This window comes from Mytilus galloprovincialis, chromosome 13, assembly GCF_965363235.1.
Source record: "Mytilus galloprovincialis chromosome 13, xbMytGall1.hap1.1, whole genome shotgun sequence".
NCBI classification, from domain to species: Eukaryota; Metazoa; Mollusca; class Bivalvia; order Mytilida; family Mytilidae; genus Mytilus; species Mytilus galloprovincialis.
The window spans coordinates 25615301-25640195 of record NC_134850.1 but is presented as its reverse complement, the minus strand read 5'-3'; the positions used below and the strand labels follow the sequence as shown (position 1 = coordinate 25640195).

General features: G+C 32.3%; 1 protein-coding gene across 1 annotated transcript in view; it reads left to right on the top strand.

Annotated features, from left to right (window-relative positions):
- The window catches only part of LOC143057313 (uncharacterized), a 28422-nt gene extending 7504 nt beyond the window's left edge, over window positions 1-20918 (top strand). The window contains exons 6-12 of the mRNA XM_076230608.1: window positions 4757-5132; window positions 6427-6534; window positions 7038-9238; window positions 13734-13964; window positions 14514-14710; window positions 15246-15467; window positions 16125-20918. Coding sequence (XP_076086723.1) covers window positions 4757-5132; window positions 6427-6534; window positions 7038-9238; window positions 13734-13964; window positions 14514-14710; window positions 15246-15467; window positions 16125-16788 — 3999 coding nt within the window. The 3' untranslated portion in view covers window positions 16789-20918. The remainder of the gene's footprint in view (window positions 1-4756; window positions 5133-6426; window positions 6535-7037; window positions 9239-13733; window positions 13965-14513; window positions 14711-15245; window positions 15468-16124) is intronic.
- The last annotated feature ends 3977 nt before the right edge of the window (window positions 20919-24895 follow it).

Below are 24895 nucleotides of genomic sequence, written 5' to 3'. Positions count from 1 at the left end.
TTTTCGCACTATAACTTTAGTTTAAGTAAATAGAAATCTATGAAATTTAAACACAAGGTTTATGACCACAAAAGGAAGGTTGGGATTGATTTTGGGAGTTTTTGTCCTAACAGTTTAGGAATTAGGGGCCAAAAAGGGGCCCAAATAAGCATTTTTCTTGGTTTTCGCACCATAACTTTAGTAATAGTAAATAATATAAATCTATGAAATTTAAACACAAGGTTTATGACCATAAAAGGAAGGTTGGGATTGATTTTGGGAGTTTTGGTCCCAACAGTTTAGGAATTAGGGGCTCAAAGGGTCCAAAATTAAACTTTGTTTGATTTCATCAAAAATTGAATCCTTGGGGTACTTTGATATGCTGAATCTAAACATGTATTTAGATTTTTGATTATAGGCCCAGTTTTCAAGTTGGTCCAAATCGGGGTCCAAAATTAAACTTTGTTTGATTTCAACAAAAATTGAATATATGGGGTTCTTTGATATATGCTGACTCTAACCATGTATTTAGATTTTTGATATTTGGGCCCCGTTATCAAAGTGGTCCACATTGAGGTCTAAAGGGTTCAAAATTGAACTTTATTTGATTTCATCAAAAATTGAATTCTTGGGGTTCTTTGATATGCTGAATCTAACCATGTATTTAGATTTTGGATATTGGACCATAATAGGTAAATATCCAATTTAAAATTCTTAAGTTTTTAAGTTTAAGTTCTTAGACCACATTCATTCTGTGTCAGAAACCTATGTTGTGTCAACTATTTAATCACAATCCAAATTCAGAGCTGTATCAAGCTTGAATGTTGTGTCCATACTTGCCCCAACTGTTCACGGTTCGAAACTCTGCGGTCGTATAAAGCTGTGCCCTGTGGTGCATCTGGTTTACCTGTTAAATGATAGTACATTTGTGCTTCAAATTTTAATTATTCACCTGTATTAAATTGACCGGACATTTGCGCTTTTTACCTATAGTCGTCCACCTGTAATTTTAATGAGAAGTAATATAATGTGGATGACCTTAACTTATATTTGTCATTATTATGACAAATGGTGCAGAATCCTTCCATGCCCACTTTAATGAACAGTTCTACTTACTCATTGTGCTTTTTTTTTGTCTTTTTGAAGAGTATCATTTAACAACAGTCAGTGAATTACATTAAGATTTGTTATATTGATGAAAACGCACCCAGAATTGAGAAACATGGTAATTTATTTGAAATGTGGGCGAAATACCAGCAGAACAAGAGCTATTTTTTCAGTCCATGGGCTTCAGATATCAAGGGAAAACTGACCTGAGATGACTGTACGTGGTCCAAGGACACAGTTATCGTCTTTTGGTTTTCGTTGTCTACGAATATAGTCCCTAGTGTAAACAGTGTATAACTTGCATGTTTTATTTGATACACTTTCCCAATTTATTTCTTGATATTAAATGCATGAAATATTAAGTAGGGGGATGTAATTACATGTCAAAAAAATTTGGGTGCTGAATCTTTATGCATGCTAAGTAGTGATTTGGTCCAGATCAAAAAGGTCAAATTTTATCACGTCTGAAGCTGTCAATCTGAATTTTACACACCCTTAACACAGAACTGTCAATATTGTGAGTTAGAGCGAGTAGAAGTTTCTATAATTTTAATATTATTTGTCTCACTGGTAGTACACTACACTATAAAAATCTTTTTGAGAAAGAGCAGGTGCAATTTTTTTAATTTGAATTTATTGTCTAAAAGAAATGCACTACAAAATAACTGTGTTCTCGGGCCTAAGAGGTCCAAGGACACAGTTATCGTCCTTTGGTTTTCGTTGTCTACGAATATAGTCCCTAGTGTAAACAGTGTATAACTTGCATGTTTTATTTGATACACTTTCCCAATTTATTTCTTGATATTGAATGTATGAAATATCAAGTAGGGGGATGTAATTACATGTCAAAAAATGCTGAATCTTTTTGTTAACATGGTTAAGTAGTGATTTGGTCCAGTTCAAAAAGGTCAAATTTTATCACATCTGAAGCTGTCAATCTGAATTTTACACCCCCTTAACACAGAACTGTCAATATTATGAGTTAGAGCTGGTACAGTTGGGTGCAGACCAAGCATTACATGTAAACGGGCCTTAAAAGTTAACGCGGCGTTTTCTCGCGTGCACTTCATGTAAACGCCGCGTTAACTCTGCGTTAACTCCGAAATTTTAGTAGACATAAATAGTAAACGGGCGTTTACTTTCGCGTTTACCTCCGTGTTAACGCAAAAACCGCGCGTCTTCTAATTTTGTAAAGAGTAAACGGGCGTTTACTTCGCGTTAACGCGAAAAAGGCGTGTCTTCCAATTTTGTATAATAAAGTAAACGCCCGTTTACTGTTTGTAGTAAACGCGCGTTAACGCAGATTGTCCTCGTATCCTGGATACACTGACCTAATATATCACATGATAAGGTACATCAAAATATCCATCTGTCCATTTTCGATCAACATATTGACGATTGCATTTAATGAAATTACACCTCTTTAATTAATTAATTTATTGAAAATTAATAATTGCATATAAGAACAAAATGGAAATTCGATTTTTTTTTTGCAATTAATAAATGTTTATATTTGTAATAAAAAGTGTTTTTGAATGTTAAGGTTTAAAACACAAATACGTAAAATATTAAGTCATTTTAACAACATAAATAAATGTACAAATGCACGCGACGATTATTTTATAATATACACAATTAGTTAACGCGAAAAGTAAACGCGCGTTTACTTTCAAGTGCACGTAAAAATACAATTTAGAAATCTGTAGTAAACGCCCGTTTACTTTTACGTGCACGTACAATTAAACTTGTGAAATCTGAAGTAAACGGCCGTTTACTACTGACTAAACGGACACAGAGTAAACGCGCGTTTACTCGAGTAGACATTAGAAATTTCCATTTTGACTGCGTTAACGTAAATGAAGTAAACGGGCGTTTACTAGTAAACGCGAAATTTAAAGTTAACTAACGAAATATGTCCACGCCGCGTTAACTTGCGTTTACTTTATGTAATGCTTGGTCTGCACCCAACTGTAGAAGTTTCTATAATTTTGATATTATTTGTCTCACTGGTAGTACACTACACTGTAAAAATCTTTTTGAGAAAGAGCAGGTGCGATTTTCTTAATTTGAATTTATTGTCTAAAAGAAATGCACTACGAAATAACTGTGTTCTCGGGCTATTTCATGTCTTTAGAATGTTTACTTTTACTAGTTTTAGTTGAACATACACTTTTTAACATATATCAATGTGCTGTGAAATGTGCTATGCAATAAATTTTTTTACTTTTAACTCTGCCAGATCAAACCTGCGGGTCCCAAGTCCCATGTAAAAGAGGAGGATAGTCATAAAAGCCAAATATTGCAAAAGCACAAATGTCCTATGTAAAAAGCGCAAATGTCCTATGATTTGAAGTGCAAGTATCCAAAAATAAAAGTGCAAATGTCCTATGAAAAAGAGCAAACGTCCCGCGCCTGTGGAATCCTTCATGTGGCAGGAGTGCTTGACTCTAACCTGTAAATTCTACAATTTTTCTATCAAAGCTCTGGATTCTCTCAGCGCACTCCAGCTTCCATCACCATTTAAAACTGACTGCCAAGAAAGCAAAATAGTGCTTTAAATGGCTTTAAATAACCAATCAATCATTTTGTTCCAAATGGTTTTGGTATCACGTTTACTTGGCTCTTAATAAGATATTAATTATGGTAGAATCTATGATTTATGACTGAAAATTACACAAAACATTATTGGTTTTGTTAACTCATTCTTTTGCACAACTTCATCAGGCATGTAATTATTTCTATGATGTCATATACCGCTTGTAAGAAAAAAAATGATGTAAGCGCAAAATTTAAAAAAAAATATTTAAACATTGAAAAAGTAAGAACATGTTAAAACCAGGTCACAGTTACTTCCAAAATAACAAATGTTTTGTCAATAACATGGTTAATAATAATGTTACTTTTTTATGCCCCACCTACGATAGTAGAGGGGCATTATGTTTTCTGGTCTGTGCGTCCGTTCGTCCGTCCATCCGTTCGTCCGTCCGTCCGTCTGTTCGTCCGTCTGTCCCGCTTCAGGTTAAAGTTTTTGGTCAAGGTAGTTTTTGATGAAGTTGAAGTCCAATCAACTTGAAACTTAGTATACATGTTCCTTATGATATGATCTTTCTAATTTTAAAGCCAAATTAAACTTTTGACCCCAATTTCACGGTCCACTGAACATAGAAAATGAAAGTGCATGTTTCAGGTTAAAGTTTTTGGTCAAGGTAGTTTTTGATGAAGTTGAAGTCCAATCAACTTGAAACTTAGTACACATGTTCCCTATGATATTATCTTTCTAATTTTAATGCCTAATTATATTTTTTATCCAATTTCACGGTCCATTGAACATGGAAAATAAATAATGCGAGTGGGGCATCCATGTACTTTGGACACATTCTTGTTTAAATGTGTATTTATGTTTTTTTGTTTAAATGTACTTTTATCATTCTAATCATTAAGTGTACTTTATTTTGTAGTTCATTTGATTGTATAGCTCAAATTGTGGGCACCATGATTGGTTAACATTGTTAATAAAATTTTCTTATCTTATCTCATGTGAAATAGTAAAACTTATAGTTATTCCCCTTTAATCATGATTTTTTTTCACTTGATGATGATGCAAGTGATTGACACGGAGCCTCTAGTTTTGATATGCTAACGTTGTTAATTTGTCAATTTATTTATGTAGACAGGATGTTCCCAAGATTTCTCACCAAATCCAGGGTTTCAGCCAAATACCATGAATCCCAATCAGTACCAAGGAGGACCGCAAGGAATGTATGCCAATCAAGGGTATCCCCAACAACCAAACCAATTTCAAGGCTATAACCAGCAACCAAACCATTTTGGAGGATATGACCAACAACCAAACAGGTATCAAAGACCTCAAGGAATGTACAGCAATCAAAGGTTCAACCAACCACCAAATCAGCATCAACGGTATAACCAACCTCGAAACCAGTTTCAAGGAAACAACCGACCACCACGTCCACAGCAATATAGTCAGGGGTTAGCAGGAATGATGCCAGCACCAAATATGAACCCGCCTCAACAAAATGTTCAATGTAAGTTAAATGATTAATGGAAGATTTAGATTTTGCCTTGCCTTTACAATTGATTTTTTACAAAATTCATGAATATTCAAAGATATATATGCAAATGATATCTGAGATAAGCATGGTTATTAATAGGTGTGATATGGTGTGCATGTCAATTAGACAGTGACAAAGCATTATTTATCCCAAAAACACTGATAAGTAGGGAATAAATAATTATCATATTTATTGCAGAATTTGAAAAATCTGCACTCAACACCAAAATTTTCTAAAATATCTTTTAGCACTTGTCTAACCACTAAGCATTTAATATGCTAAAGAAACTTACCAAAAATGCTTGATACAATGTCCTGACATTGTGAAGTGAATCTTTGTCGAGTGTTTATTAGGCAGTTACAGAACGAGCAAACAAGCTTAATTGTGTCGGGGGACTGTTATTGCATGATATCTATATGGGTAGTAATGCCCTTTACCGTCAGACGTCAAAAAGTCATTTTCGGCTACCGTTTGCGTCAAATTAGCTGAAATTTAACCGTGATTTGTCAAAATATTCTTATCATGATTCGTCAGAGGTCTCAAATAATTATTGTTACCGTCATTTTTGGAAAATAAATAACGGGATTTGTCAAAATCGGTGGATGTTTTTATCGTCTAAACAAAAGTGTACATTTTATTGTCATACACCAAAAACTACCGTTAACCGCATCTGGCAAGAATTTTTACCGTTATTCGTCATGAAAGTACCCCCATTACAACCCTCATCTATATGCAGAACACCCATGCACTATTCTGTTTCTGGTCTTTTCCCTCCCTTTACCAGTTCAAGAATATATGTTATCCAGTATACATTCATATAAATTATAACTTAAATATAAAGAAAATGTGGTTTGAGTGCCAATGAAACAATTTTTCATCCAAGTCACCATTTGTAAAAGTAAACCATTATAAGCCAAAGTACAGTCTTCAATGTTCACAGAGCCTTGTCTCACAACAACAAGAATATAATATATTATCCAGTATACATTTATGTAATTTAAAACTTAGATATAAACATGATAAAGAAGATGTGGTTTGAGTGCTAATGAAACAATTCTCCATCCAAGACAAAATTTGTAAAAGTAAACCATCATAGGTGAAAGTACGGTCTTCAACACAAAGCCTTGTCTCATGTACACCAAACAGCAAGCTATAAAGACCCCAAATATGACTAGTGTAAAACTGTTCAAACAAGAAAACCAACATGGTCTAATATTTAAAAATGAATGAATAATTTTAATGTTAATGTTCATTATTCACCTTACAGATGTCATGGTTCCTGTTCCTGTATCCTCTTCAGGAGCACCTCCAGGACAAGGACCAGCACCTTATCCTCCACCATTGATGGGACAATACAACCAAAATTTGTCTCAAGGTAGACATATATATATATATTTACACCTTTCTTGTTTACATATGATGCATATCTGATGTTTTGCCTTAGATCACATTAAAATGTGGAGCTAGAATTTGAAGCTATGAGTATAATTTGTATACCATGCATGTATGCTGGAAATTTTCAAAAATAATCACTTTTCCTATATTAACTGCCACCTACAAATTGTAGAAACTGTATTCATGCTTACACTTGTTATTCAATTTTAGAATTTATGGGATTATCTGTTCATAACTTAGACATTCAATTTGTCCATATGCATATGCATTCAGATAAAAAGTTTCATTTAAAGAACTGGGTCTTTAAAAAAACCCACCTAAGGTAAATTATTTAGGAAAGGCAATAAGGAGATGCTTAAATACCAAGTTTTTACGGGTTTCATTTATTTTTTGATAATCATGCTGCCTGCAGCTATTTTTGCAAATAGCATTTTAGTGAGATAAACGTTTCTCAGAAAGGTTATTTACTTTAATTTTTTGCAGGAAATTTGAATATAATTGACCATCAAGGTAATCCACAGATGAATCAACAAACTTCTGACAGAGAAAAACAACCCAAGAAGAAAAAAGCCAAAAAGAACAAACAAAAAACTGAGGAGAATGAAACACAAGATCATACCAGATCAGGACAGACAAATCAATCTGAGGAAGATGGCTTCTTAAAACTAAAATCTTTGTTGTCTGAAGAACCAGGAGAACATTACAGAATTGAAACTGGGGATAAAGGTGAAGGTATGGACGATGACAGTAAAAGAGGAGGTGGTAGAGGGCGTAGGCGAAGAGGTGGTCGTAATCGCAAAGGTCGTGGAGGGCAAAATAACCCGCAGGAGGACAAGCAAGATTCAGACTCTTCTGAATCATCCGAAACTGAAGATGAAATGGATAAATACTTGGGATCCAGAGATGATCTCCTTGGTCAGAGGTCAAACAGAGGAAGTCGAGGAATTCTGAATAAAAATTTCGGAAGTGTTGACAGTATTGGTAGTCAAGGTTCTAGGCAGAACAGAAGAGGAAGAGGAGGTTATAATAGAGGCAGAGGTGGCCAAACCAGTCATATGAATGAAGGAGAGTCAAATCCTAATGAGGAAATTGGCCAAAATAACCGTGGTCATCAAGGAGTTAGAGGTCAAGGTCAAGGTCGAGGTCAACAGAGAGGAAGAGAAGGACGTGGACTGAATGAAAATAGAAATGAAAGAAGGGAAAAGGACGGAGAAGATTCTCATGGAAATCAAAGAGGGAGGGGAAAAGGTCGAGATAGAGGTCATGGCAGAGGTGCTAGACAGCAAAATGAGAGAACAAATGAATTGGAAGATGGAGAAATACCTGACGTGGATGACAATGATGTATTTAAATTCCTGATCAAAATTTTTGGTGGAGGATGTACTTTTGAAGACTTTTTAAGGCGTTGTGATCTTTTTCCTATGGACTCTAATATTCCTTTATGGTTCAGAAAGCACAGCAGAAGATTTCATGTATTCTGGGAAGGAAAGGATATTATTTATGTTCAACCGTTTTTTCAAGATGCTAAAATTTGTGCCCGCTGGAACAACACGAAAAATCCAGGAGAATGCCAGAATGCTGAGTGTGATTTTTTTCACATCTGTCGTCGATTCATCAGAGGCAACTGTAAAAATAAAGATTGTTCACTGTCTCATAGTTTTAGAGGTCCTCACAATCGCCATTTAAAGGATAAACTGGGAATTAATGATTTTGGTGATAATGACATTAAGATTGTTCTTAATTGTAATTCTCCTTCACTTTGTGCAGATTATATTTACAACAATGGTTGTAAAGTCGAAAATGCAGAAAAAAGATGTCCACACCTACATTTATGTCGTATCAAGACATTCGGGAAATGTGATGACCCATGCAAGTTCAAGAAAACTCACTCCATCACTCAGTTCCACAACAAATGGGTTCTGACATCATGCCATATGAAGGGATGGCCAGCAGCACGTGTCTTTAGGGCTATATATGTACCACCCAGACAAAAAGAAGTAAGTGAGGATTATTCCGATGATTCTGACCTGAGTCAAGATGAAGATGAGGCTGATGATGCCAGTGTACATTACGACAGCGATGTAAATGTCAGTAGTGAAAGCTTATCAAGTACTGCATCTTGTCCTGCCAGAAAATTCAATAAGTTGATCAACTCTGTTGAAAATCTAAGTATAGAGGATGTTAGGGAAAGAAGAACAACGAAGCTTGGCCGCAGAGAAAGATTCAAATCATCAGAAAATATCACTTGTGGAATTGTCGGTAAAGACGACCAAGGTCTTCCTAGAATGTCGCTACCACAACAAAAATATGATGATGATGACGACATTAAAGAAAAAGAGAGGATAATGATGGAACAGTACAAACAGGAGAAGCAGGGAACCAGTGCTGGTAAAGTCGTCAAGCCAAAGCCCCCACCAAGACCTTCGAAAGTGAGTCCAACAGATCCAGATTACCAGGAAAGAAACCCTTCTGTGTTAAAGGATGAAATAGATATTTCCAAAATCTGTATTTTTGTGTCAAAGGATAAATGTCCGTCTGCATCATGTAAAAATCTGCATCTACCCAGCGGTATTCCATACTTGTGGCAAATAAAAATGTTTGGCAAATGGTTTTCTCTAACTTTGGCAGAGAACGAGAAAATAGAGAAAGGTTACTGCAATCTACTAGATGTTGAATCAACAGAAGTAAGTTTATAGAGTTTATCATGGTTCCTTTTAATTTAATCTGAAAAATTTCACACAATAGTAATATTCATATACTCTTTCAAAGTTATGGTATTTTAGTGTTAAATTTATACATGTATGATGATCTTTTCTGGTCAATTGTAAAATGAAAACTTTTCATAAATATTTGGTCATGTAATTAATAAGGATAAGAATGGTATTCCCCTTTCCTTTTTGTCGAGCTTCGACCTTAGTCGAAAAAGCGAGACATAGTGATCCTACATTCCGTCGGCGTAGTCGATGTTGTCGGCGGCGTCCATAAATATTCACTCTGTGGTTAAAGTTTTTGAAATTTTAATAACTTTCTTGAACTATCCTGGATTTCTGCCAAACTGGACAGAAGTTTGTTTATGTTCATAAGATAGTATCCAGAAGTAAATTTTGTAAAAATTGAATTCCCAATTTTTCTGTATTTTACTCATAAATGGACTTAGTTTTTCTGCCAGGAAACATTACATTCACTCTGTCGTTAAAGTTTTTAAAATTTTAATAACTTTCTTAAACTATCCTGGATTTGTACCAAACTTGGACAAAAGCATGTTTCTAATCATGCTTATCATAAGATAGTATCCAGAAGTAAATTTTGTAAAAAAACAATAATCCCATTTTTCCTGTATTTTACTTATAAATGGACTTTTTCTTCCAGTTAACATTACATAAAGTCTGCAGTTAAAGTTTTTAAAACAATTTTAAGATCTTAAAACTATCCTGGATTTTTACCAAACTTGGACAGCCTATAGCTTCTGACAATTAAAAGTTGTATCGAGAGGAACATTTTTATTGATTTCTTTCATCATTTTTGTTGAGTGTGTTATTAACAGCAAAAGTAGGCGAGACACTGAGTTCTGCGGAACCCTTACAAAAGTAGGCGAGACACTGAGTTCTGCGGAACCCTTACAAATTTTTCTATTCTATTTAAGATGGTACCTAACACTACAGGGAGATAACTCTGTAAAGTCAGCTAAACGTTTTAATTACGTTGTGTTGTAAAAGGAATACAGTGGCGGATCCAGAACTTTTCCTAAGGGGGGGCCCGCTGACTGACCTAAGGGGGGGCCGCTCCAGTCATGCTTCAAGGATTCCCTATATAATCAACCAAATTTTTCCCACCAAAGGGCGGGCCCGGGCCCCCCAGGCCCCCCCCCCCCTGGATCCGCCTATGGAATATTAAGCTTCTCAAGGATCAAAATTGGTGTTTGTCAAATTGCTATATAACCAGTGTATTTTTTTTGACAAAACAGTTGGTTCAAAAATTTTAAAATTTTAATATTTTTATTAAAGACTCAAAGTAAATACTTTGACAAAATTTTATGAAAATTAAACAAGCCAAATTAATTTTAGTGAAAGTGTTGGGTACCACCTTAACCATCATGTTAACCATTTTAAGATGTTATATATATGAAAATAAGGAGATGTGGTATGATTGCCAATGACAATGAATGAAACAACTATCTACCAAAGTTCCAATGAAGTGGTGTTACACAACAAAAGAAATCCTTCATGATATAAGGTCCAAGTGGAAGAAATACTCTGTTATATTATTTCCAATGGAACAAATATTACAGTATGTGTTCCCTAAACATTGCTAAAGAATAAAAGGTACTTTTTGATTTTGAAATTTTCTGATTTATTATTCCAGAGTTATGGGACTTTTAGATGCCCAATTTAAGGTAATTTTTCACATAGCATGACCTAGCTCATGCATGTCTTGTCAAATTACTACAAAATTTAAAGTGATGTTAGGGTTGGTGAATGTAAGCTCTGTTTATAAATATTGGAAATTTTCTAGTTATATGTTTTTGTCTTGTGTTGACAAATTAAAAGTTAAAAAAAAAACGAGACTTTGACTTGCAGAGTCATCAACAATGTATTAGTGTGTGATTAGGTCAGTTTATGTGGTACCACTAGCAGTGGACACTACTGCTCAGAGATGGCGTGAATATACCCCAGGGAGTAGAATATGGTCTTAAAGTATGAAAGTCCTCTGAATTATTCTGCATTGTTTAATTAATTATTCAAATATTAGAGGGATTAAACTCCATCATTTTCTATTTTAACATGTTTTTTAAAATGTCATAAGGTTGTGATGATACATTGATTTTTTTTTTTTGCCAAGATCTTAGAAAAAGTATAGTTGTGATATTGGTATACATTGTATACATTGGCCAGTTGAAGGACGCCTCCGGGTGCGGGAATTTCTCGCTACATTGAAGACCTGTTGGTGACCTTCTGCTGTTGTTTTTTTCTATGGTCGGTTTGTTGTCTCTTTGGCACATTCCCCATTTCCATTCTCAATTTTATAGTTGCACATGCATATATGGTAGTCAGACAATAGTTGTATTTTTAAATATTTAAAACAGTTGGCATGATATATCTCTTAATTTTTGATCAAATAAGAAGGTATATAAAATACTAATATTTATGTTGTTGGCCCCCAAAAAAATCTCTGCCTAATCCTACAAGGCATTGGTCCGGAACATCAAACAACAAAATTGCTAAGGGTGACCTAAGATTGGTATACATTACAATTGTGTAGTTTTCAGCATTATCCGGCATAAACATTATGGCTCAGGCCAGTAGAATTATCCTTGACTAGATTGAGATTCAGGACTTTTTAAAGTATTTTCATGTAAAGATTGATTGAAGATACTGCTTATCATGTTTATGAATACAGCACTTTGAAGGCCAAAAAAGTATGAAATAATTCTTTCATGCCATGCTCATGATGCTCTATGCTCAGTTTAATATGGGTAGGCAGTGTATTTTTCAATATCTGTATATCAAGCATTAATGTAATGACAAATACAATGCCTAACGTAACGGTACCCAAATTGCATCTATTTCACAAAAATAGCAACGGAAATCTTACAAGATTTCCTAGAGACCAAATAATTTGTATATCTTATCATTTGATACTATGCACGTCTTTCAACATAGGTAAACATATTTAGATATACACAAAAGGTACACAATATTTATCAAAAGTAGAAGTATTTACTGAAAAAGCAAAATGTACGGAAAAGTCGCCATGCGACGTCATCAAAACATCATCTTTTTAAAATTGACAAATACAATATGTTACAAGTATCGATTTCTTAAAAAAAGAAGAGTAAGCATGGACTAATATCCAATTTTTCAAAATATTTGAAGAAATTAAACTAAAGCTCTGTTATTCGACTTTTGACGATGCGAATTCAAGCATGATCGATGCAATTTGGGTACTCCTCATCACAGAATCATTGATGGTTTGGAGGTCAGTTCAGACCATTTTTTTTATGATTCAATATGGATTTAAAATTAAATTGGTGAAACTATATAGTTTATAATGATACATCTACAAAATAAACACATAATGAAAACTTTTATCTGAAGCATAAATAAATGTAGGTTAAAAAACTGTCAAAACAGGTGCAATTTGGGTACCCTCACTTAACCCATATTTATTTAAATGAGCATTAAGCATGGCATGATAGAATGGTTTTTGATTCTAATAGAAAATTTTGAATTTTTGAATTTCGAAGCAGACCTATAAAACATGTTCAAAAGGCAGTTATTTTTTTTTAATATATATATTCAAAATGGAAAATCACCTGTTTTACAATAACAGATAAATGTAATCTTACTTTAGAAAGATTTTATTTAATTTCCTAGCAAGAAACATCTACACAAATGTCCCTTTTAGTTAAAAAAAAATATAACAGACATTGCAATTTTAAATGTGACATTATTCATGCATGTGTGTAAAGCAAAATTATATCCGCGTGAAATTTGATCCGGTGGAAAAAATGTTTCAATAGTTGTTATTTTTTTATTCGGAGGAAAATATTTCCCTAGGATAAATTTTCCTTTGCCGTGAAATTCTATCTGGGTAGTCAAACTATTGAATTTAGTTATTAAAAAAACTTAATCTTTACAAAAGATATGAAATAGTAATAGTGTATATGAATTAAAGCTAAATTGTTAAAAAAAAGGTATTATAATGGGAAATATTTTCACATATATTACATGTAATATCTTTAAAATAAAAATTGCTCATAATTACCTCCATTTGATTGATAAATTATGCAAATTTGTTCTAACTTTTTGAAACATTTATAATTATAGTCAGGTATATATATATTGATTGCGAGTAACTAACATAGTAGTTAATGGGACTCTATTTCACAAGGTTCTGTGAAATATGGAATGGATAATATATACTGGTACATACTATCCACATAACACCGATACATTTTCACTCTTCTGTAAAAAATCTACCTGTGAAATAATAAAATTACTGGGACAAATTATCCCCAGGATAAAATATCACAGAGGAAGTAATAAATTGTTACATGTGCACCCAACGAATTTTTGGAATCAGAACATAGCTTTGTTTCCAAAGCAAAAGTAGTGATCATAGAAGAACTCAACATATTAAAAGTATGAATTTCACTTTCAAATCTTTACTTAATTTCAGGTGAAGTATATGGGTATTAAATACAGTTACCATATGAGGTTTTCAAATATGCAGGCCGTTATCTATGATGTTGATGGTCAACCTGCAGCTATTGCTGACAGTACATGCTGTGAAGTCAGACGTCTAAGTACCCCCTCCTTTGCTGAGAAGAAAATGATGGTTGATAGTTATCTTACACAATGGAGATGGTATTGGAAAGATGATAGTAGGACATGGAATATGTACAATAAGGTGAGATGCTTTATTTTTGCTTGTTCATCATGTTCATGTTATGTTATGAATTTAAAACCCCACAATTTTTTGTTTTACATGTTTCTGACCACACTATAAACTATAAATTATACTTTCTTCCCTGATAACTACTATATCCAAATTTATTAAGGTGTTTATCACTACGATAAAACCAAAGGATCCTGAAAGGTTGTTAAAACAGAGAATAGAAAGGTTAAGAATATCCAACTAGCTGTTTTGACACATAAAGTTTGTATACAGACGAAGGTGATATATATAGTTATCAAAGGTACCAGGATTATAATTTAGTACGCCAGACACGCGTTTCGTCTACATAAGACTCATCAGTGACGCTCATATCAAAATATTTATAAAGCCAAACAAGTACAAAGTTGAAGAGCATTGAGGATATGTAACTGTTGAATCCTTAACAAATTTTATGTTTCAAGTTTTTGAAAACACCATTCATGCTATTATGTTGTGTAATATACAATAATACAAAAGCTATTCTGGTTCAGGTCAATCAATTTTTTCCTTTATTTTTCCAAGGATGTTTTTCTGTTCACCCTTGAGAGGAAGTATCAGACAAAACAGAAGACTTATTTGTATACCAGGGAGAACTACTACTTCATGTACAGAATAGACTTCCCAAAGATGATCCAGATTAACCTTGATACATATAAAGAAAGAAAGATCGTCAGACGTCCACTGTTTGTTTCGAAAGATGATGTGCAACAAAAGAAATAGTAAGTTAAGAGTTGAATTGTTTACTTTTATTATTTTTTGATGTTCAAGTTACTTGTATAACTGTCAAACCAAATTATGAAATATTGCATATAGTAGAAATCTCCTTACATATATAAAGTTAAGTTATTTCATCTGTGTAATTTAAACAATTTTTTTCTCTCTCTGATTTGATGCTCCTGCTGTTTTACCCATGTCCTTACATCTGTCAGTGGTGTTATTCTTGAGTAATGATCCTTTTCAAATATACAAGTTGAGGGATATGACATATATTTACAAGCAGGTGAGGTATCTGTTTCCCATGAATACATTCTTCATTTATTTTATGTCAAATGGACTTTTATTTACAAATTGTTACTTGGATAGAGAGTTGTCTCATTGACACTCATACCACATCTTTTAATTATCTATATACTTTTGGCAGTAAAAACTACACTTCACACAGCAGCAAAGACAGCAAGAATTTTTGTTGTTGAAACATAAAAAAGGGATAATTGAGAATAAATTTGTAATTATTCATTTTCCTTCCTTTTGTAGTCCAGATAGTATACAGTTCCCAGTTGCCACGAGTACAGCCAAACCAATGCATTTCTACCATTGGGACTGTGCACATGATTTCGAACTGGTAGAGCTTGACACAACAGGGAAAGAGGTTATAGATGTTATGCAGTCACTACAGGATTCCATGAGCCCAACCAGATTCGGGATTAAGTTTATTTATAGAATTCAGAATAGAAAACTTTGGAGTGAATATGACATGTGAGTTTATCTTTATGTACTTTGTACTATGTTTAAACATTCTATGTTAGATATTGTCATTATACCAATTTTCACTCCCCCTTTTTATGACCCCCATTTACACCCCTCATAAATAAAACATATTCTACTTTTTCTATACATCATGAACATTTATGGAGTACATTATTTTTGTAAATTTATTAACTTTTATGTCCCACCTAGGCATTAAGTATATATAATCTATTTGCAGTTGCTAGTATAGGGCTTTAACAGGAATATATACCCTATTCAAACATTTCAATGTTCAAAACCATTAAACATCAGATTGTGTAACATGAGCAATAAAAACGAAAAATATTTTGACTGCTATTCATAGGCTATAACTATTCCATTTCAATTACATGTATTTAAGGAATCACTACGCAGGTTATTCAGTGTACACCACATGTTATTTCAAATAGACAGAAAAATATTCCTGTCATTCCTTATAAATGAATTCTAAATTCCATTTTAAGTTGAGGTAAATCATGAAAAAACTTTAGTGACGTGATGGTCACATGACAAAATTATGTCTATTAGCTGATAAACAAAACGCTGTAACCCAATCATAAGACCTGTTACATCCAAAATTAAATTATATAGGTATTAAACAATTATTATCTTTTATTTAAATCTTAGAAAAAAGAAGCTCATGCTAGCTGATGCTGAACAAGATGGTCGTGGTCAAAATATTGATGAGAGAGATTTATTCCATGGCACAGATTCCTTGGATACTTGCCGTGGCATTTGTACCAATAATTTTGACTTTAGAACCAGTGGTCGCAATGCTACACTATATGGTGAAGGTTCCTACTTTGCTGCCCGTGCTAAAATGAGCCATAGTTATACAAAGGCAGAACTCCCTACAGATATCAGATTCATGTTTCGAGCCAAAGTTTTGGTTGGGCAGTATACAAAAGGTAATCCAGCCCTTCGTCGACCTCCAGAAATTCCAGGACAGGTACATAAGTTGTATGATTCCTGCGTTGATAAAAATGTAGATCCTCAAATCTATGTTGTCTTTGACAGAAATCAGTGTTATCCTGAATACCTAATTATGTACACTGACAGAGAGACATTGCCTCCAGTGGATCCAACCATTGCTGCAACAAGTATCTCTGGTTCTTCATTATATGTCGGAGACCCATTAGTTTATCCACATCAAGCAGGAAGTCCAACTACTCCAACAATGCAAAGTTTCCAACAGGCATCTGCTGGAAATGTAGAAGAATCAGCAGCAGCATTCAGAGCAGCTTTAAATGAGCATAGTAAGAGGAAAGAGGAAAAATGCGTTCTTCAGTAAAAAAATGTCTATAAGTAGACATCATTTTGTGAAGGATTTTGTTTTCATGTTTTGTATATGAATTCACTTTTCCTATCCTAATTAGGATATACACATTATGATGTCAGAGAAACATTTTAAACAAATGTAGATTATATATGTTACAAATTTCATGTAGAATTATCCCAAATCATTAATGAAATCCTATGTATATTGTCCCGTAAAACACAATTTGAAATTTTTGACAGGAGTAAATATGTTTACTCTTTGTTAGGGTTGATTGTTTTATAATAAGGGAGTTTCATATTACCATGGTTACAGCTAAATTTTGTTTGTTATGGATTATTTATTATTACAAAAAATAATATTCTGTTTCAGACAATACTATGACATTCAAATTTAAATATGACCCAAATATGATAAATTGATTTTTTTCTTAAATTACTCATATTAGATTTTAGAGATCTTGAATATTGTCAGCCTCGAGCATTTGTCTGTTCAGAATTGAAATGTCTGACATATGGTGTTTCAATGTCAATCCAAGCAAATGACTTTTTCAATAGAATTTGATTTATAAGATTCGACTGATGAAAATGAATATTGGACTCACAGAGAGACAGTCAAAATGTCTAATGATAGAACATTCTTTTCAAGAATACTATATTAATTAATAAAATAAAAAAATGAATTCAATAATAAATCAAATGGTTTCCAAAAGATAACTACAAATTATCAATAACTGTTGTTTTGAGAAAAGATGCCTAAGCCATTCTGTTATTTCTTTGTCACTAATTGAGTTTTTTTGGTGATATTTGAAACAAATATTTGTAATTGTTCATTCAAGATGATTGACAACAAAAATATTCAAATAAAATACAGTTAACCATGCATGTTTTAAGGCTGAGATAGTAAAATTTATCTCTTATTTTTAAACATTGTTCATTTAGAATTGAAATGTCATAGACATTAAATTTTTCACCTGACCTTATTTATGTCAATATTTTGGAGCAAATCAGAAAATGTAATATAATTGAATAGATACACAACAAAATCAAACGCATCACCTCTAAAAAGAAAAGAATCTTTTTGTAACTTATGACATTAGAGTATTCATTAAAGAGGGTTGTAAAGGGGGTATCTGTACCGATGAACACAATATAGAATTGCCATTTCACGACGAACGAACAATTAAAAATTTCTTGAACATTGATATTTTTACCGATTTTAAGAAACACGGTGAAATACAAACTTTTTCATGGATGCACGTGAAATAAAAATGGCAAAACATGTTGCACGAAAATAACCCTTTGCCACCCTCATTAAAAGGCTTATTGAAAAAAAGCTTGTGAAATCCCAAGTCAAGTGGTTAGACAAATAGATTTAAAACCATTTTTGAACATGTTATCCCCACTGAAAGATGTTTTTATGATCTTGGCATTCAAAGTGTTATGTTTTACACCCATACAATGAAAAAAATAAAATAAAGGAATTGTAAAAATCTTGGTAGAATTTGAGAATTCTATTCTTGATTCATCAAAACGGATATATTATAAAAAAAAATGCATAGATAGACATTTGTTGCTTTTTGAATATATGTATATTTTGAGAAGAAATTGTAAATGTGAATGTATGACCATTTAAATTAAAAGATTTATAGTGCTGATGATCAATTTAAAAAACAACCAGTACAGGAATTACTTATTTTATTTTTGCTTGTCTAAACTGTGGTATACTAGAAAAGAGCTGCATCAAACATTTATTTGAAAATTATTAGCTCACTCTAGGAATTGGGCTATAATGGATGAATGTATAACAGAAATTCACAGGTCAAAAGGAAAATGATTAAAAGGCACTGACAAAAAGACAAAACAAAATGATGCTATTTTTTTCATTAATATTGTAATAAAAATATTATGATCCAAATGTTGTTAATTGAACAATTTGCCAAAGCTAGTGATTGGTTGAACTTTTGATGTCATGATGCCTAGAAAGTATGTTCTTTGTATGGTTAACATACAATTGTTTTATTAATATAATAAAGATTTCATTTCATCAATTTTCTCTTTAATATTAAAATGGTAGGGAATTAATGAATTGTGATCTTTTTCTCCTAGAATCATCTTTATCATTTATATTTAAATACTACAATGGTCATACATTTATTTTTTAGTTAAGAATTTAAAAGCTTCTTTAAAATCTAGTTTAGGTATATAAGCCGTATTGCTGATTGTAATAGCTAGGAATACATAAGATTCAATCTCTTTATAGTTAATCAATTTTTGTCGATTTAAGAAAATTTGTACATAATAATGTTGATACTTGATTTTAGTATTTGATGAATGCTACACACAATGAGACTGGAGGTATAGAACCATCAATTCAGGCGTGGTCATAAAAAACATAGAAAAATAGTAGTACATATTTTAAGCAAGAATGTTGCTACCTATTGCTGTATATAATTAAGATATTTTGTTAATTGAGGTATTACTAAATGAAAATTGAAAGAGTTGATATCACAATAGAATTTTTGTTTAGAGTTTATTTTAAATGATAGAAAAAATATGAATTGAATTAGAAGGTTATATATTGCCTGTTTCTAAGATCAGGCCTTTCAGTCTTGTACAATTTCATGTATGTAACATATCTATTCTGCTAAATTTTTTCAAAAAAGAAGATAATTATTTTCATTTATTTTTTAAGGATGATGTTTGAGTTTTTTGTTTCTAAAACCCTCTTGTTGATGCCCTCTTGATGAACTTCAACCAGTAGTTTGTAATCTTCATTTATTCAGATGTTATCCATTCGTTTAATGTGTTTGAGCTAATGATTTTGCGGTTTGATTACGTAGGTTTCATTTCAAATTTTCCTTGGAATTCATTTTTTTTGTAATTTTTACAATTTACAGGATAACTTCTACAACGTATTGTTAGACCTAGTGAGAAAGTGCCATTATATTTGTTATATTTTTACATTTGTTAAATTTTTGGAAAGCAAAGGTTGTGTAATTTCCTAAATTAACATTTTACAAGATAAAATCAAAATAGTTGTGCCATATTAAGAAAAGAACAATTTATATTGATGTTTGTGAATGTTAAAATTTGCATATACAGATTTTTCGTTTAATTTTTGATTTCCATATTATGCAGAAGATGTATGAGTAGTATGTGGATTCTTTTATTTTCGTTGGTATCAATTTTTCGTGGATTGAGGAAATTTTGCATTTTCGTGGTTTTGCAAGTCTGCAAACAAACCAATAGAAAATTTGTAAATCATTTATCATTAAAATTTGTGGTATACCTTTACTCGTGATATCCATGAAAATAGGTAGCCAGTGAATAATAATAAATCCACAGTTAGATTAATTAGTTATATCTTTTATAACCAATGTGATTTATCTTCATAACTTGATTGAATGTTATGTACTCTGCAATCGACCATATTTTAATAAACAAATTAATGTGCAGTGATACTATTAATTCAGAAAAATTTGCAATCAATATGTTATTGCAAAGATTGCAAAAAGGATAAGTTTCACAAAATAGATAAACTCACATTTTAATTTTGATAGCAATATTTATATTCTAACAATATCAAAAATAAATAATTTATCACATGTTTTTGTAAATTTTTATACAATTATAAATAATAATTGCAGAAAAGAATTTCTGAATTGACAGTACACTTTCAGTTTGTTAACATTGCCATTATCATCTCGGTGATCCTTGTTTCCGTTAGCCAAAATTAGTGTTAAAATATTATTAACCTCATATTATTTTGTTGCCAACTTTACAGTCTGAAGTTTGCATCAATGTATTTTGATTTATTTGTTGGAAACAAAAACAGTAGAGTGAAAGAAAGAAACATTTTACAACTTCTTTAAATTGCAAGATAACTACAAAATATTTGATTTAGATTTGCTAGAAAACTGTAAAAACAGGGCTTGCTACTTGATGTTGAATGTATTCAATATAATAAACAACGTGCTTATATTGTATTCATAAGAATGGTATCTGGTTTATCTTTAGAAATCAGTATTTTTGAAATTGCATTATGTTAAAAATGGAAGTTGTGTTATGTGATCACAGAAGATGTTTAGTTTTGTTTTGTTTATTTGTCCTTATCTATTGGTTTATTAATAAAATTGTATCATTTGGTGTGTTCAAATTTATCTGAATGAGCAAGAATCATGATGTAAGATATTTAGAATCATTGATAGTTGCTTAATAGCAAGTAACATACATTTCATACATATACATGTTCTCAATACTTAGTAATTGATAATTAAGTGGTTGTTTAATGTGCAGCGATATAATTAGATGTATGTCTTAGACAATATAGAAAATGAATGAGTCCTTCTTTCCTTCTTTTTTCCATAGGCCTGACATTTTGTCAGTTTTCCACAAGCTCTTATTACTGTTTTTCATCTCAAAGTCACAATGAGGCCTTAGTTCTTGAAAACGTTTTTGTGTACTACGATTACATAACGCCCCTAGTTTTTATGTTGGTTCTTCTGCTGAGTCTATATTTTATGTACTGCTTTGTGTACATGTTTGTCTTTTGGGTGTTGTCCGTTTTGTGGCAATAGATTGTCAGTTTGTCTTCGACCTAGGAGTTTTGAATATCCGCTGGGTATCTTCCAGTGCTTTGGACAAACCAAAATTATGAAATGTTGTTAAATTGTTACTTTTAAGATTCGAATTAAGTACATGGGTGTTAGACATGCATGTTAGAGGTGATTCTTACTTCTTAAAAACCGTAGGTGTATAGTAATTTAGTATATACCGACAAGGAAAACATCTCAATAATCACGTGAACTCCAAATAATTACATCTGTTAATGAATGCATCACCTGTCATCCTCTTCTTAGTGGGAAACGTTGGGGAGTATCTTAGAAAACCATCGACCTTCGGTAAGAAAACTAACAGGTCTTGTCAATGGAGATTGGAGTCGAATGCACCTTCCGTGCGGGGTTCCAACCAGGATATATCTGAAAGAGCTGTTCAATGCCAAATGATAAAAAATAGGCTGCATTTCTATTCCTAGGATCTTTTAAATGTCTTTTCCAGTTCAGATTTCTAGATTTCTAGTTTGACCCATACCTTCGTTTCTTTTTAAATCTGAATAAATATTTGCATTCAAATATTGTTGAACATTTGATTTGTGCCGTTGGCTTGAAACATTTTGTTTTTTGATATCCCGTTTCTGTAGACAAGGATTTAACAATGTGCACCCTTGCAGAACTGAATGTTTGCTGTAGATCTACTGTTTTGCCTGCTTACAAATAGTTAATAGAAGACTTAATATGAATTCGCAGTATTGTGTCGATTAAAACAAACGAAATTTTCAAGAAGACAAAAGAAATAATTTATCAACAGACGTTCATTCATCATTATAGCTACTCCCTTGACTTGATGTTCATCTCTTTTTCGACTGTGTTCAATTTTAAAGTTAAGATGTGAATATTTTAGCTTTCATCTTAAGACAGACTTGCATACATTAGGATTTATGTCTTGTTTGAATTGTTTTACATTTGTCATTTCGGGGGCCATTTTTAGCTGACTATTCGACATGGGCTTTGGTCATTGTTGAAGGGTAAACCATAATTTATGACGGAGATCATATCTGATTAATTTTCCTATAGTGGGGGTGCACTAGATTAATTCCTGAATACTAGTATCTATGTCTTCAACAATGGTTGTTGTAACATGAACTCAATGTTAGACGGGAGAACAGGATGTATAGTTGTATCTTTAAAGAAAAAGTATCACAAGAGATGAATAACAGAGGGTGACGTGACACTTAACTCGTGGCAATTTGTTTACACGTTTCTAGTGAATCCAAAATGAGCTTTTGATGCACAAAATAAGAAGAGTATTAAGTGTTATTATAACTTGATAAAACGTTAAAAGACAATATCTGTCGAGGTTCATAAAATGTGTAAAGCAAGTACAGTTTATACTCATAGATTGTAAGCTGTTATCCAATACCTTCATTTGCAGTCACTATAGAATTGCAAGCTGTACATAGAAACACGTATGTCAATTAACGTCATCAAATGTCAACATCAATCAGACGTAAAACTCAACAATTCAGGATATCAATAATTTATTGTTACTAATATAAGTTGATAGTAATCTGAAGCAAACAAAGCTCACAATATTATAAATTATGTATCACAGTAAACTATCCAATTATCACAACTAAATATAATGAATACAATTGAGTTCAAATCGTTGTGACAATTTTTATGATTTATATCTATTTAAAGATAAATGAAATATTATTAGTTACATAGTGTGCTAGTGACCTAATACGGTATATATGGGGTCAGTAAATTCCATATGGGGTGAGAGCGAAGCTCGAATACGGTATATATGGGGTCAGTAAATTCCATATGGGGTGAGAGCGAAGCTCGAATCCCCATATGGAATTTACTGACCCCATATATACCGTATTACGTCACTAGCACACTATGTAACGAATTTATCTTACCGACTATCTTAACGTGTAAAATTTAGACTAGTGATCTATCAAATTGAGCAAGTTTTTAATACAGTTAGCATTAACATGATTAAGAAACTACTAGTATCCTTTGATCCTACAAAAACAGATGCCAACAATGACAAATTGCTAGATTTAAATGTGTTTTGTGAATTTATATCACTTTATCATCACTTTCTTCGTCTGTTGAAACCTTTAAGATATTTTTTCAGTACTGTTTTGTTTTTCTAAAGGGACGTAACACCACTACTAACCGTGTATGAAATAAGCCCCGCCTCCTTGTTACCTTATATGGAATATAAAGGGACGCAACTCCACTACTAACCGTGTATGAAATAAGCCCCGCCTCCCAACTAACCTAATATTAAATATACACGGTTTCCACGAGGACACTTTTAACCAATCATATTCCTAGAAATGTATAGGAGGTAAGATAAATACCCTTCTCATCAACTGGTGTCATGGCTTAGAACAATTCAATGAAAAATGTAACTAATAAATTTATTTTAAAATCACAATATTGGTTGTAAAGGTCTAAGAGATCGACTTAAAAACATATTCAGTGTTTCAGTAAATTTTCAGACTTTCACAAGCGAAAAAGACATGACAATTTAGAAAAGTTCGAAATATTTATAAAATATCTGGTATAGACCATTCCAGCAAAGGAATGACAGTTAAAATTTTAATATTTGTTCCATTAAAATGTATTTCCAGACCTTTTATATAAAACAAACCATGCTCGTGTTAACAGAGGGGCGAAAGATACCAGAGGGACATTCAAACTCATGACTAATGTCTAGTTATTGGACTGTCTAATACCATACTTTTTAGTATACATCTCTTTACTAATTCATCTGCTTTTCTTATTTAGAAGATTTGTAGTCAAAGAATGGGCTACACACGGGAACTTTTCTTCTGTTTTGCTGTCCCCATCAAAACTGTTACAGATTCACCAGGAGTCTTAAGTGAGTTTAAAGACAAGTTTAGAAAAAAAGTAAACACAATACGAAATTGATCGCGTTTACAGATAAATAATATACTTTGATTTTGAAACATATGATTTAAAGACAAAAAAATATATATCATAAGACATCATTAAAAAAAATACAAGAATAGATTAGCTTCCCTTTCAAAATGAAATGATTAATAAAATTAATGGAGCGAACATGTATTTTTTTCTTCTTTCTAATTTGAAATCGAATAGATTCTTTAAAAATAAAAGTATGGGCTAAGCATTCTTCTTAGCTGGTCTTACTTAAACTGCACATGTGAAGCCAAGTATCCAGTATATTGTTACAACTTTATGTTCATCGACAAATTAAGAAAAAAGATAACACAGATACACAGATGTGTTCAGATAAATCCTATATATAGATTTTAAAGCATATGATTTAAAGAGAAAATAAATATAACAATAAGAAAACATTGAAAAAAAGTAAAAACAATTTCCGTGAATGTAATTAAAACTAGAGGCGCCAATGGCCTGTGTCGAACACCTGATATTTTTATTTACAACTAATGCTTGAAGTAATGCAACTGTTATACTTTTGCTTTAGTTTCAGAGAGAAAGGTCAAAAACTGCATTTCTCCCTATCTTATATTATTAGCAGTATCTGCCATGTTGGTT